Raw genomic sequence first — 18118 nt, 5'->3', positions numbered from 1 at the left:
CTCTTCCAGAAATGGACATAATCACTCTATTATTTTTATATTAATAAAGTCATCCATATATAATTGACCTAGGAACTTCTCTTTTTGATTTATTAGATTTTAAAAATTATCTTGGGTTTAGTAAACAAAACAGCTTTCATGATAGTGTTGAGCTAATTCAAAATCTAGACATGCGAGCACTCTTAATCACTTCCATTACGCCTTCTGTTTTTCATTTTCACAGAGCTAGATCAGTAAGTAACCAATATAACAATAGGTGCTCAGTTAAGGGAGCTTTATTTTTATCTTGGTGACAGCGAGACTTAGAATCCAGCTTTCCTTCCATTAAGTCTCCTTCTCTTTCCTTTATGTCACACATGCTTTCCATATGTGCCGAAAGCTTTTGGAAGAAGTTGATAGAAGTGTGGATCACTGTTCTTTATTTCCTTGTTCTCTCCCCCTTTTTGTAACCAAACATAAATTCACAAGTTCAAACTTTTTATTGTATGAACGCTGCAATGATAAAAAAGCTAAGGGAGGTGAAAGAAAAATTTTTTAAAATTCAGTTTTATGTCTAATAACAAATGTAAATGCTCTATATTTCACAGTGAAAGAATTTATGTAAAGTAGGACATAAGTTACATGCAACATTTTTAGCTTGAGTACTTTATTTATTTAAATAGCTCTAGTCAAAATGCTAAACCCGAATTAGTAGTTTTAAGATGTAAAAATGCTTTAAGGAACTCAAGTTGGAGGAGAGGTGGTAAAAGAGGGAACACCGATAGGGTTTTGTTACTGTTTGTATTTTAAATTTTTTTGTGGTATAAATATGGACAGGAAAGCCCGCCATTCTTAAATGTACAGCTTGATGAATTTTCACGTCTATGTCTGTAGTATTCACCACTCAGATAATGCACAGAGCATCTCAACACCCCGAAGTCTCCTTAGTACACTGTGTTTGTCAGTTACGGCCCTCCAGGAGGTGATCACTACTCTGACTTATGTCACCATAGAATCATGGTGCATACAAATGGAACCTAACAATAGTCTCTCGTGTTTGGCTTCTTGTGCTTCATCTGTAACATTCATTCATATCATATATAGTAGTAGGGTTTTTTTGTTTTGTTTTGTAGTATTCATTATGTAAATAAGGCACAATCTATTTATCATTCACCTGTTCATAGAAATTTGTGTTGTTTACAGTTTTTTATCATTATGCCTGAAGCTGCTGAGGACATTCGTATACTTGTGTTTTGGTGAATATATGCATTCATTTTTCTTGGGCCGTAAGGTTTTATGGTATTATAAAAGTTCAGAACTTTTTTATTAAAACAGCCAGAATGCCACGCCTGCCTCCCAATAAATTTTAAGTTTACCTAACTGGATAACTTGATTTTGTAATAGAAACCAGGGGGAAATAACATTGATATCACAGTAGATTTAGGGTGATGTCACGGGCGTGCTCTACAGTGGCAGGAATCATGGGTACTGCACATTCAGTGGACAGCAGGGCGCCATGCTAGGGGCTGGCGATACGAGGTCTGACAATTAAGTTCACGAACTTTTTGCAATGATGTTCCTACTTTTTTTATATCAGAGGGGTTATTCATTATGCATTTGTACCAACTGGACAAACAGTTAACCAAGTTCACTGTTTGGAAGTGCTGAAAAGGCTGTGTGAAAAAGTTAGATGACCTGAACTTTCACCAACAATTCATGGCTCATGCATCACGACAATGCACCAGTTCACATGGCACTGTCTGTAAGGAAGTTTTGAGCCAGTAAACAAATAACTGTATTGGAACACCCTCCCTACTCACCTGATCTGGCCCCCAATGACTTCTTTCTTTACCTGAAGATAAAGGAAATACTGAAAGGAAGACATTTTGATGAGATTCAGGACATCAAGGGTAATACGATGACAGCTCTGATGGCCAGTCCAGAAAAAGAGTTCCAAAATTGCTTTGAAGGGTGGACTAGGTACTGACCTCAGTGCATAGCTTCCCAAGGGGGAGTACCTCGAAGGTGACCGTAGTGATTTCAGCAATGAGGTATGTAGCACTTTTTCTAGGATGAGTTCATGAACTTAATTGTCTTTATATAGTCACATGCCCTGCATTCACCAACCAGTGAACAAGTCATTGGCACATAATTTGCAGAGAGTGGTGATAAAGAAATGAGAATATGGGGGCATGACTTCGGATGGAGCATCTCACCTAAACCTGGGTAGTCAGTGGAGGCACCTCAGAGGAAGTAGCATCTAAACTGGGTCCTAGAGATTGAATTGGGGCGAGCCAGGTACATGAGTAGGGTGGGTGCTGAGAGGAGCAGGGCAGCGGGAGTCCTTAAGGCAGTCTTTCAGGCTAAGAGTGGGGAAATCAGAAGTGGCCGGGTCACAGGGACTCGATTATAAAGGGCCTTTTGGCAGTATCAGGGACAGTTGATACCCTCCTTGGGTCAGAAGGGGGTCGCCAGTACCGCCTTTTATCACTGAAAACTTCAAACACTGGTAGTGAGGATAGTAGCATGAACCCTCATATACATACCCCACCATCCGGCAATTACCAGTTCATGCCCAAGTTTGTTGAGGCCACTTCCTCCATCCCCAGTGCATTGTTTTGAAGCAAACGAGATACCACATCATCACTGAAGATTTTTAGCAGGAGAATGACATGATCAGCTTTGCACTTCAGAAACCACTCATTCGTAGTAATTTTAGAGTTTATTTAAAAAACACACACCGGGGCCGGCTCAGTGGCTCAGGTGGTTGTAGCTCTGAGCTCCTAACTCCGAGGTGGCCGGTTCGATTCCCACATGGGCCAGTGAGCTGCGCCCTCTACAGCTAAGATTGTAAACAATGGCTCTCCCTGGAACTGGGCTGCCATGAGCAGCTGGAGGTTGGCATGAGCTGCCATGGGCTACCGTGTGCTGCCGTGAGTGACCAGTGGCCAGCGTGAGTGGCCGGGGCCAGCGTGAGCGGCCAGCAGCCGGCGAGAGCTGCCGTGAGCTGCTTTGAGTGGCCGACCGATGACTGGTGACTGACTGCCCCAGCTGGGGGAAGCACAAGGCTCATAATACCAGCATGGGCCAGGGAGCTTAGACTGAGAAACAACGGCTTGAACCAGAGTGGGGGAGGGAGGCGGAAGAAGGGGGAAAAAACCCACAAAAACACACAGTGCAGCTCGGGCGCTTTTCATTGGCCTCGTCACACAAGACATTTGTCTTTCTGCATCTATACTATTTGTCGTAATTTGTGTTTTTTCAAACTGTATGGAAACTGCATTAAATGTTAAAGCTATTTTATTTATCCTCCCACATAGATCAGATGGTTAATTTACATTTAAAAATACTATCAATAAGCATTTTTGGCTTCTACAACTATAAAAATGTCATAATCACTATAAAGGTTTGTTTCTAGGATTCAGTCTCCATAATAGAAAAGGTACTAGTATTTAGAAAGTAGAATTAGATTTATGGTTTTACTGTGAGTATTTTTTACAGATTCAAGTTGAGGAATTTACTATTCTGCTTTTGTGGCTAATGTTTTATTACCTCTCTACTTATTGAAATGTGTTTGCTTCTTGTTCTCTGATGATGATTAATATAGATTGCTTTAGTTTTAAAAGTATTTATAGATGTCTGAAGGCCCCTAAGTTAAAAAATCCCTCCCTGTAGTTAAGAGTGTTTGCTTCCTAAGGTATTTCAGTTTCACTTTTTTTAAAGGCCATTTGGTGGATGGTAACTATTGCAGTCCTTTGGGATGGCACTGCATTCATGCGTTCATTTTGTGAGAGTCAGTACTCTTAATCTAAATCAGAGGGTTGGCAAACTTTGGCTGCTGAGGCTGGCTCTTACATTTTTGAAGGACTATTTAAAATGAAGAGGGAGAATTTATGATAGAAACCATATGTGGTCTGCAAATTTAAAATATTTGTTATCGAGCCCTTTACAGAAAGTTTGTCAAACCTGATCTAAATTAATGAAACTTAAATTCTTGGCACATGCTTTTTTCCTTTTGGAAATTTTTCTATAAGATTTTATTTAGAATTGACATTTGAAAATCAAAGTTTTCATTGTTTTCTACAGAGAAGATGGTGAACTAGAAGATGGCGAAATAGATGATGCAGGATTCGAAGAAACACAAGAACAGGAAGCAAAAGAGGATGAGAAGCAGAAAAATGAGAAAGCCTACAGAAAATCAAGAAAAAAACACAAGAAAGAAAGAGAAAAGAAAAAATCCAAAAGGAGAAAACGTGAGAAACATAAGGTTAGTTAGTTACAATCTCCTTTTTATTCTTTGGGTACATTTTTATGATACGTAAAATACCGAAAACTAAGAAGTATAAATCCTGCCTATTTCCTTACAAAACATATGGATTAGATCTTTTTGTTTATGTGATTAATAAATTTTCTGAACGTGAAGATTATTTGAATTATCTTAAAGATTAAAAAAAAATCAAGGCAGCTTTTAATGCAAATAAAATTTTTTTTTTTTAACGGTTAATGACTTTTTTTTTTAAAGATTTTATTGGGGAAGGGGAACAGGACTTATTGGGGAACAGTGTGTACTTCCAGGTCTTTTTCCAAGTCAAGTTGTTGTCCTTTCAATCTTAGTTGTGGAGGACGCAGCTCAGGTGCAGGTCCAGTTGCCGTTGCTAGTTGCAGGGGGCGCAGCCCACCATCCCTTGCAGGAGTCTAACCGGCAACCTTGTGGTTGAGAGCCCACTGGCCCATGTGGGAATCAAACCTGCAGCCTTCGGCATTAGGAGCACGGAGCTCCAACTGCCTGAGCCACCAGGCCAGCCCCAAACTAAATAATTTTTTTTTTAATTTATTGGGGTGACAATTGTTAGTAAAATTATATAGATTTCAGGTGTGCAATTCTGTATCACATCATCTATAAATCACATTGTGTGTTCACCACCCAGAGTCAGTTCTCCTTCCATCACCATATAGTTGATCCCCCTTACCCTCATCTCCCACCCCCAACCCCCTTACCCTCTGGTAACCACTAAATTACGTTCTCCAGATTAATTTTCAAACCCCGTGGCTATCTTGTGGTCCAAACTAAATAATTTTAATTAATGGAAGCTTGTAAGATGCCAAAGCTTAAGGAAAGAAAGTTTCACTCTACAGATAATAGATCAGTGCACTGGTGTTGTGCATTCATTTTTTCATTCATTCACATGTGTCATCCCTGCTTGCTGTGGAAATGTGTTGTTTGCTGGGGGTGATAATGAGGGAAGCGGTCTCTGCTCTTACAGAGATTACATTGAAAAGGGAAGGAGAGAGAGGCAATGAACAAATTCTATCAAAAAACAGTAGGGTGCTAGATGGATAATGTGGATTAAGGTGGAGAAAAAGAAGGGGCTGATGCAGACAGGACTCGGGAAAGTTGGCAGCAGTGGTAGGGTAGTTTTTGAAATTCCCTGAATTTCTTCCATAAAAACAGAGCAATTGGGATAGCAAAACCAAAACCTCACTGGCAGCATCTACAAAAAAAGTGAAGCAAGTTATCCCACAAATGTCAAAAATATAACTGGGAAGACCAAACCATTAGACAACAACTGCACAGTGAAGCAGAGGGAAGGTAAAGGAAGTTCCAGAAAACAAATTGCAACAGGTGTTCATCTCAAATGGCAGAGTGCCCGGTGAACAGGAAGTCTGTGGGCCAGACAGGACAGCAACGGAAACTTGGGCTTTTCTAGTCCCAGCTCACCCAAGAGGAGACACTGACCACATGTAGGGGGATAGTGCTAGAATAGTCTGGGCCCTGTGAACTCCTCATACCCATCAACCCAATCTCTTTCCGAGGTTAACCCCACACTGAGGACATGACTGCTGGAGCAGAATCTGAACTGAGAGGACACACACACTAGGGCCGAGGAGAGAAATGGTCAGATAAATGGCGGAAGGGAGCAGGGATGCCGTATCTCAGAAGATACACAACCATATTTGTAAATGCTTCACTACCAACAGAAGAAATAACCTTAGAGAAATGAAGCTAAGAAAACTTTCTGGCCCGTTTCTCCTTTTACACTTGAGCAACAGGATAGGACCATGATCCATTTAAGTTACTATTATAAAAAAAAGAGAATAATGTTCTTCCAGAAAAGAATGTCCACAAAAGATGAAAAATTTAACCTAATATTTCAAAATGATTTGAAAAAACAATACAAACTATGGTCAAACAGAATAAATAAGATTTGAGGGGAAAGTCATTTGGTCATCTAAGAAAAAAGATCAAGTCCCTTATTAAGAAAAGAAAACCAGACTTGTGTAACAATTTTTGATACCAACATTTTATGCCAGAAGATAATGTGAGCCAAAGAGTTTATATCCAGCTGAATACTGACCTTCAAATAGAAACTCTTCAGAAAAAGTGTCTGTGATAGAACTCAGGAAATATTGATATCATGAGCCTTCTTGTAGAATCTACTAGTTCTACGAGTTCAGAAAATCAAAATGACTGGGTGAGAAAGCAAGAATGATCTGCACACACACACACACACACACACACACACATACACACACACACACTTGTAAAACTAAGACTAAATGATGGGCATATGGTGGGGAGCATGCTATGATTTGGAACATGACAACTGTAAAAAATTGTCAGGAAAAGCCGAAGAGTACATGATAAGCAGAATAAGTCATTTATTGCCTAATAGTTATTAACTGAGAATGAAAGAGTATACTTCAAATTATTATCCTGGGCTGAAAGAGGGAAAGTAGAAGAAGAGGGTCCTGCCTAATTTCAGTACTGGTTCTGTTAGTAAACAAATAGTATGCACAGAGGGGCCAGGATGTAGGTTATTGGGAAACACAATCTGGAGGAAATAATTAAAACAAAAACACCTGTCTTTCTAAATATCAAAAGATATACCCTCAACAATGCAAAATCCAACTCTAAGCTGGAAGAGAGCTTAGAGAAAGATTTAAAAATGGGCACAGCTATCCTGGGCAAATGCAGAGTAAGAGAAGGTAGAGATCACAGTGCTGATAGCGGAAAAAATCAAATTTAGGCCAAAAGACATTGAAGGAAACAAAGGAGGGCATTGTTACAATGTTAAGGGTTACAGTGCATCATGAAGATATAAGTTATTCATATTTCATGTCCCTCAAAACATCAACTTTCATAAAGCAAGGACTGAAGGAACTGCGAGAAGAAATAACAGAAACACTCTAATAACAGGAGACACACCAAAATGCCTCTCTCAACCAAACAAGTTGATGAAAAGGTGGTAAGGATATGAAAGAGATATTACATCTTTAATAATAAGTTCTGAATCCTGAGAATACATCTTAATCTCAAGTATACTAGGAATATTCATAAAAATGAACCATATCATGGGCTATAAAGAAAACTCCAATTAATTCGATAAGAGTAGAAATAGCACAAAGAACAATATTAAACCACACTTCAATAAAACTAGACATTAGTAACAAAGTCAAAAAACAAAAATACCTTTCTGTTTTCGAATTCAAATTCTAAATTGCCTGTGGAACACGAGAGAAACACAGATTAGAACTGCATAATTTTATGAAAATGATGATAAAACCATGACATATAAGATAGAGCTAAAGCAATTATGAGAAGAAAAATTATACAATTACAGCATCAAAGGTAGAAAACAGCAAACCAAGACAAAAGAAATAAAAAGGAAGAAATTAAGTTACAAGCAGAACCTGATGAATTAGAATGGAAAAACAGTAGTTTTTGTTTTGTTTTTTAAGATGAGCAACATATATGAATCATTGGGAAAACAAACCAAAAAAAAAAGGAAAAGCAAAAATAAAATTAGATATTTTGAGCCTAAGAACTTTCAAAACCATCAAGTCCTGGCTCCTTTTTGTAACAGTCCTCCCTTAATTTATCTATCTTCCCTCATAGGTGGGGTACCTTGAACATTTTGCTTGAAAATCTTAACCAGATCATCTAGTTCATTAGACACGTTGTCTGCTTTCCATGTTCCTGAACATGACAGTGTTGCTAAATTTTCTGCCACTGCATAGCAAGGATCTCCCTTCTTCCAGTTTTAGTAAGATGTCTCTCACATTCCTTTAAGTTGCCTCAAAATCTAAGGTTTACTAAGACATTCAATGCAGTTTAGTCTTTCACTGATGCCCCTTTAAAGTCCCAGTGGCACCCGCTGCCTGGTTCCCAAACCATCTACCTTTTAAGTAGACGTCACCGTCTGTGTCCATAACTACTGCTGCAAACACACTACCCCAAACTTAGAAGCTTAAACCTGCAAAAACTCATCTCCCGTTCTCTGGGGGTCAGGACTGCGGGTGCGGCTTAACTGGGTGGTTCTGACTTAGCATTTCTGGGAGGTTGCAGTCGCCTCCAGGCTTGACGGAGGCAGGATCCTCATCCAAGTTCACTCTTGTGGCTCCTGGTGGGGCTCAGTTCCTGGCCGGCCATGTGGACCATCTGCAGGCTGCCTCAGTATCCTCATGGTGCCAGCTGGCTTCCTCCCAAGCAAGTGAACTGACAGAGCAGGCAAGCCTTCATGGTGATAGCCACAGTCTTTTTATAACCTGATCTCAGAGGTGATATGCCATCACTTCTGACATTCTGTTTGCTAGAACCAGATTTCTAAGTCTAGCCCCCACTCACGGGGAGAGGGATGAACCTCCACTTCTTGAGGGCAAGAGGAACAATGAACTTACGGACCTACTTTAAAAACTGCCATCCAAGAATAGATCGGAAAACCCAAAAAGGAAGAACATGTGAGGTGAGCCTCGTGCTACAGCCCAGTAACGCCTCGGGTATTCAAGCAGTGTGAGGCTGGGGCATGGGAAAGGAGACCAGGGCAGCAGAAAGCATAGACTGACTGAATGCACATGGAAAATAGTATATGATCCAGGGGCACCTCAAACCAGTGTGAGAAGATGCACTTTTTAGTAAGGAGTGGTGAGAGAATTGGGTAGTGACAATGGACAAAAGTGGATTCATTTCCAACATCATGGATAATTCTAGATTGGTCACAAATATACATGTAAAAACATGAAACAGTACACGTATTAGAATAAAAGATGTGTGAGGTCCCCCACCTGGGACTGGAGACCCTTTAACTGTGATCCAAGTTCTTAGTACAGTGAGGAATTAAGAAACTTCTCTTCATAAAAGTATAAAAGTAAAAGGGACACAACTACAAAAAAGAAAGACTCTGTACTCCCCTCTGGCCCTCACTCGAGGACCTGCAGTCCAAGAGAACTAAAGTTTTAGGGACAAGACGAGGCCCAACTGGGAGTATGAGAAGAGTCCATTTCTACTGAACCCACAGATTCTTCCTGCTGGTTCAAAGTGTACACATATCTCCTTGATTTTTGCATTAGAAAGCAAGTAATACAACTTAATGAAGAGGATGCATTCTAGCATCCACTTTGTTGTCAGAAAATTGGTAACTTCTGTTAGAAACATTAAAGGACATTGTACCCAGGCCTCTCTCTTATTGACTGCCCTGAAGGGGTCTAGGCTAGAAGGTTCCATGAGCTCAGGTAGGAAAGCTCAGATCAATACCTCTTCCTCCTGGGACTCTGTAGCTACTGCTCAGACCGCTTTAGGTTAACTTTATTAAACTTTCTCCCTGTAAGATTTGTTTATTTATTTGTCTATAAACTTCAACAAGCCTGAAATAATCAGGTAATACATAAGAATGTATTGGCCAGTACTATGATTAAAGAAGAAGAAAAATACATAACTCTGTCTACAGAGAGCTTTGATTTTATTTGGTGAGATTAGGGACATTGATCATTAACTATAAAACAATTATCAAATGAAATAGTATGTAATAAAGTGCTAACTATAAAGTTAGATATTTTGCAATGTGCTAATTGTACAGTTCAAATATCATACAAATACAGTGAGAAAAGGGAGAGAGTAGTAAGGATTAGAATTGATGTGAAAAATGGGATTTGCAAGAAAGAGAGAAGGAAATGTTTCCAGTGATGGGAGATGCCATGTGATTCATACATGGAAGACCTCGGGACAGGCAAGGTCTAGGCATGCTCTCTCTGTACAGAAGCTGGGACTATGGGCAGTCTTGAAAGTAACGGCGTAGTTTAGCATTGCTGCGCCAGTGTGAGGAAAACTTCAGGTGAGAAAGCCTGGCTTGCGTGGCTGGCATTTCAGGGAGGTCAACCAGCGGGAGCAGTGGGGTCCTGGGTAGACAGGGAGTTTGAGATGAGAGGCAGACGGTCCAGGAGACAGACAGCCGTGGAAGTCCACTCGTGTACTCTTTGTTCAAATTACCAAGCCAACATGAAGTTAATTATTTAAAAGTTCAATTACGACAGAAATAAAAAGAGAAGAGCCTGTATATCACCCCCAGAGACAACAGTCTTTGAGATGTTATTCTTAGGCTGGTGCTGGCATATAATATAATATTGGTACTGTATTTGCTCTGTTTCAAACAGACTGTACTGGAATTTGTTTGACAGTTTGCAGGACGAGCAACTCATCTGAGTTTGTGTTAGTAAGAGTGGTGAGAAATAAAGAAATCTAAGAAATCCCATAGAAGGAATTGATGAAGCTTAGAGAGGACTGGAAGAAAGGAATCAGAGGTGTCACCCACATTTTCAGCCAAGGAGTGTAATACTATTACTCATAGATCAAAGCCAGACAGTTAGAAGAAGGGGTATGGATTTTAATTTAGAGATAATGAGTTTGAGGCAAAGATGCCTCAAAGATGCCTAGGGAATCCTGCTGAATGACTTGGAAATACAGGGAGGAGAGTTTCTGTTGGGACGTGTTGTTGGGAGTAGTTTTGAAAGGTTCGTGAGAGCTGAAACCTTCACAGAATGGTCTCCTAGGGGCAGGGTGAGGAGAACAGGGCCCTCAGGCGCTTAGGGCAAAGCAGCTTACAATGAGGTGGGAGAGACTCGGAAGTGGGAGAAGCCTTCTCCCCCAGTACCATCCCAAGGAATCTCAGCATGTCTCTGAAAAGTACTGGATGAGCATCTGCTTAGTGATGGAGGAAATCAGAAAAGAATTTCACGAGTCTTTGAATATAGTCTAAAAATAGTCTTTTTTTCCCAAGGTAAAAGCTATGTACTCCAAGAAAATTAGACACTTCAGAAACATAAAAAAGAAAATGAAACCCCCCAAATTAAACCAACTAGAGCAACCACTGTTAACATTTTGGTATATTCCTTTCAAGTCTTTTTTCTGTGATTTTTTTCCTTAATATCGGAGACATAGTGTTTATATTTTGTATTTTCACCTAATATTACAGATAAACATGTTACTGACAAATCTTCCAGCATGTCATTTTAATTGATTGCTGTGTACTGGTCTGTAGTAAATCCTCTTCCTATTGAACATGGAGGTCGTTGGTGGAAGGCTTGAAGGACAGGTAGGAATTAGGTAGTTGGCCAAAGAGACACAGAGAATACAAAAGCAAAAAAGGGGTAAAGGATGGCATGTTTGGGGCAGTCACTGAAGTCCTAAATTCTGGCACTATTTGAATATGTAAGGAGGTCACTAAGTGGCTCCCTGTTTATTAGTTCTTAAATTATATGCCTTTTGCTCTCTTCACTCACCATGAGGTGGTGTGATGTTGTTTGTTATTAAAGAGTTCTGTAGAAAACATAATTTAGACTTGAACTTTAGTGCTTACCCTAGCACATTGAAGGAAATAATCCATCAGTGTATTTATAAGTAAAATAACAAAAATTAAAGGAACATTTTCAAACACTAAACAGATACCAAACAATACCAAAAAAGGAGGGGAAAAAAAGGATCCAAAAATTCTGAAATAAAAACGTGTACCATCCTTTTCACTTAAGATTTGAATAACTTTTAATTACTCTCTGCAATTTCCAGCCATTTGTAATGTAGACCAATTGCTAGTTTCAGGTCAGTGGTTACTCTGCCTCTTACGCCTACCTGTGAGCCACACAGATTTTTCTAATGGCCCTCTGGAAGGCTCGTGAAGTCTGTCGTTGCCTCTCTTGTGGAATGGCCTGGCTAACCTCCCTTCATCAAAACCTCTCCTCTGGTGCTTCTTCCTGGAGCAGTGTCTTCATTTGAGCTCCTTTATCAGGTCGTGTTCCTCAAGTGACAGGTTCTCCTCTGGGCAGGAACAGACTTGTAGTGACTGAGCACACTTGGCTTTTGAATGGACAATATTTATTTCAAACCCCAGCCAACAAAGATTAGGCAGTTAAGCCGGAAACCTTTCATAGCATCATTAGAAAAACGTTTCTTCATATGACCTTGCAAACAACAGAAACAGTATTAGCACCACAAAATTAAATGCAGAACGTTGAAGAACAAAGTGGAGGAAAACTGTGTGTCCTCCTTAAAGGAGCACTTAAGAATGGAGTAAAGGAAGAAAACATCCTTCTGCTTTAGAAGCATCAGAGTTTAATGTAGTTCCGCCATTTTCACTGAGTTTGTTATAGGGCTGGAAACTGGGGTGCAAGGACCATAAAATACAGAGCCACCTCTTCACTGACTAGAGCTCTCCCCATGCTTTAAAGGGAGCGCTCAGCCTGGAGGGTAGTTAATTTGACTAAAGAAAGGAGATTTGGTGACTTCCTTTTTAAAAAATTGTTCTCATACTTGGAAAAGCTTATTCTTGATATTTGTCACTCATTATCAGTTACTTGTGGTTTGTTTTTCAGTCAGTTTTGTGGGTTGGATTTATCTTATATTTGTAATTTGGAATGTTTTGGTGTCTTTCAGCTTCAGGGTACTTATGAAATAGAATAAGAACTCCAAAGCCATTTTAGGTAGAAATAAATTAATTCATACTCTACTCGTGTTCTAGGACCCTTTTTGGTGATGAGAAAGCAATTTTATTGTCTTTAAGATTAATATAAATCTAAGATCACTTTAGTGCAATATTTCCTGTTTGAAGTCCTTGGGCCAAAAGGATGATGAGGAAAATGCTGCCAGGAAGTCCCTGAAAAGAGGGGAAGATATACTTTTCCTCAGAAAATTGTTGAGAAGTTCGATGGTGATGGCCTTTGCAGCAAGAAGTTTTCAATTAACACTTGAGAACCTACTATATAATATAATGTGTTGGTTGGCACCTCTGGCTAAAGCGAGTTTATCTAGTTACAAGTTAGACTTTCTTCCTTTTGCAAATGTAACCTATTTATTTGCTTTTCCTTTTAGCATAATTCTCCATCCAGTGATGACAGTTCAGACTACAGTCTTGACTCAGATGTTGAACATACAGAAAGTTTCCACAAGAAAAGAACTGGTTTCTACAGGGATTATGACATTCCATTTCCTCAGGTATCACCTTTTATTTTGATAAAATATATATAACATCAAATTTACCATTTTAATCATTTTTAAATGTACAATTTACTGGCATGAAGCGCATTCACGGTGTCGTGCAGCCATCCCCACCATCTATCTCCAGAACTTTGTCTCCCTCCCAAACAGACGCTGTGTCCCCATTAGGCAGCAGCACCCCAACCCCCTCCAGCTCCTGGCGACCACTGTTCTTTTCTGTCTCCATGAGTCTGCCCACTCAGGAGGCCTCATGTAGATGGACTCATGCAGTATCTGGTTTTTATACTTAAGTGTCCTCAGGGTCCGTCCATGCTGTAGCGTGCGGCAGAATTTCCTTCCTTTTAAGCTGACTGACAATCCCCTGCGTGTGTAGACCACCTCACTGTGTCTGCCAGCCCTTTCTGTGTTTCTCTTCTGCCGCCTTTATAGTTGTGCTTGCTCAGTGAGCGGCCATCGAATAAGTAGGTTTTAATAAAATGTCTTCTTTAAAATTTGAAAGGAATCATCCTCTAGTTAACAATTTTATCCAGTTAGGTGCATATTAGAATATATGTGTATAATCCGCAGTGTGCCTCATGGTTTTGGAGTGAATGGTGCTGCCATTTCATTTCTCAGAACATTTTAACAACTATTCATTGGAATTATAATAGCAAAATTTTAATTAGTCCTGTTCATCAAATGCTGACGTGGTGCTTAAATGTCATCATTTGCAGTTGGATTTTTGGTGTTTTTTTTTGTTTGTTTTTTTTGTTAGAAATACTCAAAAGTCATTTGGAGACTTCAGTGAATGAGAAAAATGCTCAGGATGGGCATTGTTATTTCAGATAGTGTCAAGTAAGAGATTTTTAAAATTTGAAAATATCGGGCAGTCAGATTTTTGAGCTCTTGATTCATACACTGTCACTAAAAGTAACTCCAGCAGAAGAGGAGATACAGAATATTTAAAACAGTGGCAGAAGTATCGCAATAAAGGCATAGCCTTGTCTGGGGGCCACTCTGCATGGCAGTAAGTCCCTACATACAAACAAGAGCACATTTGTTTTAAGTGACTCATGTTTTTTAAACACTAGAGTTATTTATTATTTATTAACAATAACTCTAGTGTTTAAAACAATTACATTGTGTCTGTGGGGATGACCTCTGTATATCCCCACAGACACAATGTAATTGTTTTTGTTTCAAAAATCAGTTAAATTTAAAAAGGGTGAAACATACCCATGTTTCATTTCCACTGCTCTCCCTCCTTTTCTTCATGTAGAGCTGAGTTTCAATCTGTTATCATTTTCTTGTAACCTGAGGGACTTTTAGTCTTTTATTAACATTTCTTGCAGTGTGGGCTTGTTATCGGTAAATTCTCTCAGCTGCTATTTGTTGGGAAATTGTTTCTTTCACTCTATTTTTAATAACTATTTTAAGAACTTACAGAAACGTTGCCACAAGGGCCCCTGTGTGTCTTTCAGCCAGACCGGTGCTTAATGCTTAACCGCTTGTGGTTTGCTCTAACCTCTCTCTCGCCTCTCCTCTCCTCTTCCCAGGGTCTGATTTGCCTTTAAACCCACTTATTAGGTTCTTCATTTCAGTATTTGTATTTTTCACATCTAGAAATTACTTGATTCTAGACTTTCAAAGTAATTTTTATAGTTTTCAGTTCTCTGCTGTAAGTTTCATGTCTTTTACTTGAAAAGAGCAAGCACAGATATTTTAAAATCTGTGTCAAATAAATCCAGTGTCTGGAGTCCGTATTTCTATTAGCTGTTGTTTTTGTCATTCTCTTTCATGGGACTTGTCTCATCTGCCTGGGTGTTTGTTTTTGTACTGTGTGCCAAGCAATGTTTTTGCAAAATGTAGTGCATTTTATGGCAATAATTTGAGGCCTCGCGGGATGTTCATTTCCTCCAGAGAGGATTTTCACCTGTTCCTGCCGGGTTCCTGGTGCCCTTCCTAGATTTTATTCCAGCGTCAGGACTTGAGACCTTTCTGGGCCAGCGATGACTTGTTGGACGGCAGCCTCCATGTCACATTTTGAGATTCCCCTCAAATTGGCAGGTGGGGGTTCCTAAAGCGTCCACTTTTTCCAGACTCTGGAATTTCCTTGTCTTCCTGAGATTCCAGGGACAGTGGGAAGTGCTCTGGACCTCAGCTGATGCTGCTCACTCGGGACTGTGACCGGCTCCATGGATGACGACGGTCCAGTGACCTTCACTCATTGTTAGCTCTCCGATGGCTACGGTGGCCTCGGAAAAAACACCTTGTCTATCTTTATCTTCTGTACTGTTTTTTAGGAAGAGGATGCTCTGATGGGAGAATGGAGCCTGCCGTTAGGCGGAAAGAAAGTCCGTGCCATTTCCCCCATGTGTTTAGAGTTGACTCACTGCGATTAGAAAATAAATGCCCTAATACACCCTAAAACCCCATTTTCTTAAATAACAGGGATCTGCTATATAACTTGTACAAAATCACAGGCCCACAACTGAATGTAGTGGTAACATCCAGCTAGTAAATGAGAGGATCTGCTGGGCCTTCCCTTTGCGCCTCCTGGGCCTAGTCCCAGGGACCACGTTTGCAGAGATTGCACGCGGCCAGCAGTGGAGGTGGGCTAATAACCAGACAGCACAGCGGTCAGAGGAGTCAGTCTTTCCTCTTATCACCTTCCCGGGGCTGCTATCTCCTTGCGGGACTCTGTTGCTGCATGCGTTTCGTTCCTTTCGAGTGAGGAGCACGCGCGGCTACGGGAGACAGTCCAGCGCCAACCGGCTGCTCTGTGACCTGCTCCATCCAGGGCTTCCCGAGGCTCACACACAGTGGTGAGGACTCGGGGCCCACCCGCCCTCAGCAAGTGGCAGGAGCCTTCCTGTGCACAAGCGGCCCTGGCCGGTGTCTGCCTCATTTGAGGGCTTCTAGGAGTATTTCAGTTGGGAAAACTAGGGAGGAGATCAATTGAAAGGGATACATCTATTTTTTTTTTAATTAAAGTTTATTGGGGTGACAATTGTTAGTAAAGTTACATAGACTTCAGGTGTACAATTCTGTAATACATCATCTGTAAATCCCATTGTGTGTTCACCACCCAGAGTCAGTTCACCTTCCATCACCATATATTTGATCCCCCTTACCCTCATCTCCCACCCCCCACCCCCTTACCCTCTGGTAACCCCTAAACTATTGTCAGTGTCTATGAGTTTTTGTTTCTCATTTGTTTGTCTTGTTCTTTTGTTGTTTTTGGTTTATATACCACATATCAGTGAAATCATATGGTTCTCTGCTTTTTCTGTCTGACTTATTTCGCTTAGCATTTTACTCTCAAGATCCATCCATGTTGTCACAAATGTTCCTATATCATCTTTTCTTACCACCGAATAATATTCCATTGTGTATATATACCACAACTTCTTTATCCATTCATCTATCGAAGGACATTTTGGTTGTTTCTATGTCTTGGCCTCCATAAACAAAACTGCAATGAACATTGGAGCACACGTGTCTTTATGGATAAATGTTTGCAGATTTTTTGGGTAGATACCTAGGAGTGGGATTGCTGGGTCATACAGTAATTCTATTCATAATTTTTTGAGGAACCTCCACACTGCCTTCCATAGTGGCTGCACCAGTCTGCATTCCCACCAACAGTGTATGAGGGTTCCTTTTTCTCCATAGCCTCTCCAACACTTGTTACTATTTGTCTTGTTGATGATAGCCATTCTGACTGGGTGGGGTGAGGTGATATCTCATTGTGGTTTTTATTTGCATTTCTCTGATGATTAATGATGTTGAGCATTTTTTCATATGTCTATTTGCCATTTGTATGTCTCTTTGGAGAAATGTCTCTTCAGGTTGTCTGCCCGTTTTTCAATTGGGTTGTTTGTCTTTTTGTTGTTGAGTTTCATGAGTTCCTTGTATATTTTGGATATTAGCCCCTTATCGGAGGCACTGTTTGCAAAAATCTTCTCCCATTCAGTTGGTTGCCTCTTTATTTGGTCGATGGTTTCTTTTGCTGTGCAGAAGCTTTTAAGTTTCATATAGTCCCATTCATTTATTTTAGCTTTTACTTCCTTTGTCTTTGGAGTCAAATTCATAAAATGCTCTTTGAACCCAAGGTCCATAAGTTTAGTACCTATGTTTTCTTCTGTGCAGTTTATTGTTTCAGGCTTATGCTTAAGTCTTTGATCCATTTTGAATTAATTTGGACATGGTGACAGCCGTCCAGTTTCATTCTTTTGCATGTGGCTGTCCAATTCTGCCAGCACCATTTATTGAAGAGGCTGTCTTTTTTCCATTTATGTTTTTTGCTTCTTTGTCAAAAATTATCTGTCCATATTTATGTGGTTTTATTTCTGGGTTCTCAATTCTATTCTATTGGTCTACGTGTCTGTTTTTCTGCCAATGCCATGCTGTTTTGATTATTGTTGCCCTGTCGTACAAGCTAAAGTCAGGGAGTGTGATACCTCCAGCATTGTTCTTTTTTCTTAAGATTGCTTTGGCTATTCGGGGTCTTCTGTGGTTCCAAATAAATCTGATGAGTTTTTGTTCTATTTCTTTAAAAAATGCCATTGGGATTTTGATGGGGATTGCATGAAATCTGTATATTGCTTTGAGTAATATGGCCATTTTAACTATGTTGATTCTTCCAATCCATGAGCACGGAATGTCTTTCCATTTCTTTGTGTCTTCTCCAATTTCTTTTAAAAATGTCTTATAGTTTTCAGCATATAGGTCTTTCACATCCTTGGTTAAGTTTATTCCTAGGTATTTTATTCTTTTTGCTGCAATTGCAAAAGGAATTGTTTTTTGTATTTCTTTTTCTGAGATTTCATTGTTAGTATATAGGAATGCAATGGACTTTTGTACGTTGATTTTGTAGCCAGCAATTTTACTGTATTC

The 18118-nt window shown here is 39.9% G+C and overlaps 1 protein-coding gene across 2 annotated transcripts in view; it reads left to right on the top strand.

Annotated features, from left to right (window-relative positions):
* Positions 1 to 18118, top strand: part of ZC3H6 (zinc finger CCCH-type containing 6) — a 61696-nt gene that overhangs the window by 14287 nt on the left and 29291 nt on the right. For both annotated transcript variants that reach the window (XM_033100926.1, XM_033100925.1), the window contains exons 2-3: positions 4066 to 4246; positions 13115 to 13237. In XM_033100926.1, the coding sequence (XP_032956817.1) occupies positions 4066 to 4246; positions 13115 to 13237 (304 nt within the window). The remainder of the gene's footprint in view (positions 1 to 4065; positions 4247 to 13114; positions 13238 to 18118) is intronic.

The sequence above is a fragment of the Rhinolophus ferrumequinum genome (genome assembly GCF_004115265.2).
Source record: "Rhinolophus ferrumequinum isolate MPI-CBG mRhiFer1 chromosome 13 unlocalized genomic scaffold, mRhiFer1_v1.p Super_scaffold_3, whole genome shotgun sequence".
NCBI classification, from domain to species: Eukaryota; Metazoa; Chordata; class Mammalia; order Chiroptera; family Rhinolophidae; genus Rhinolophus; species Rhinolophus ferrumequinum.
The sequence above is the reverse complement of the archived record's forward strand: the minus strand, read 5'-3'. Positions and strand labels throughout refer to the sequence as shown.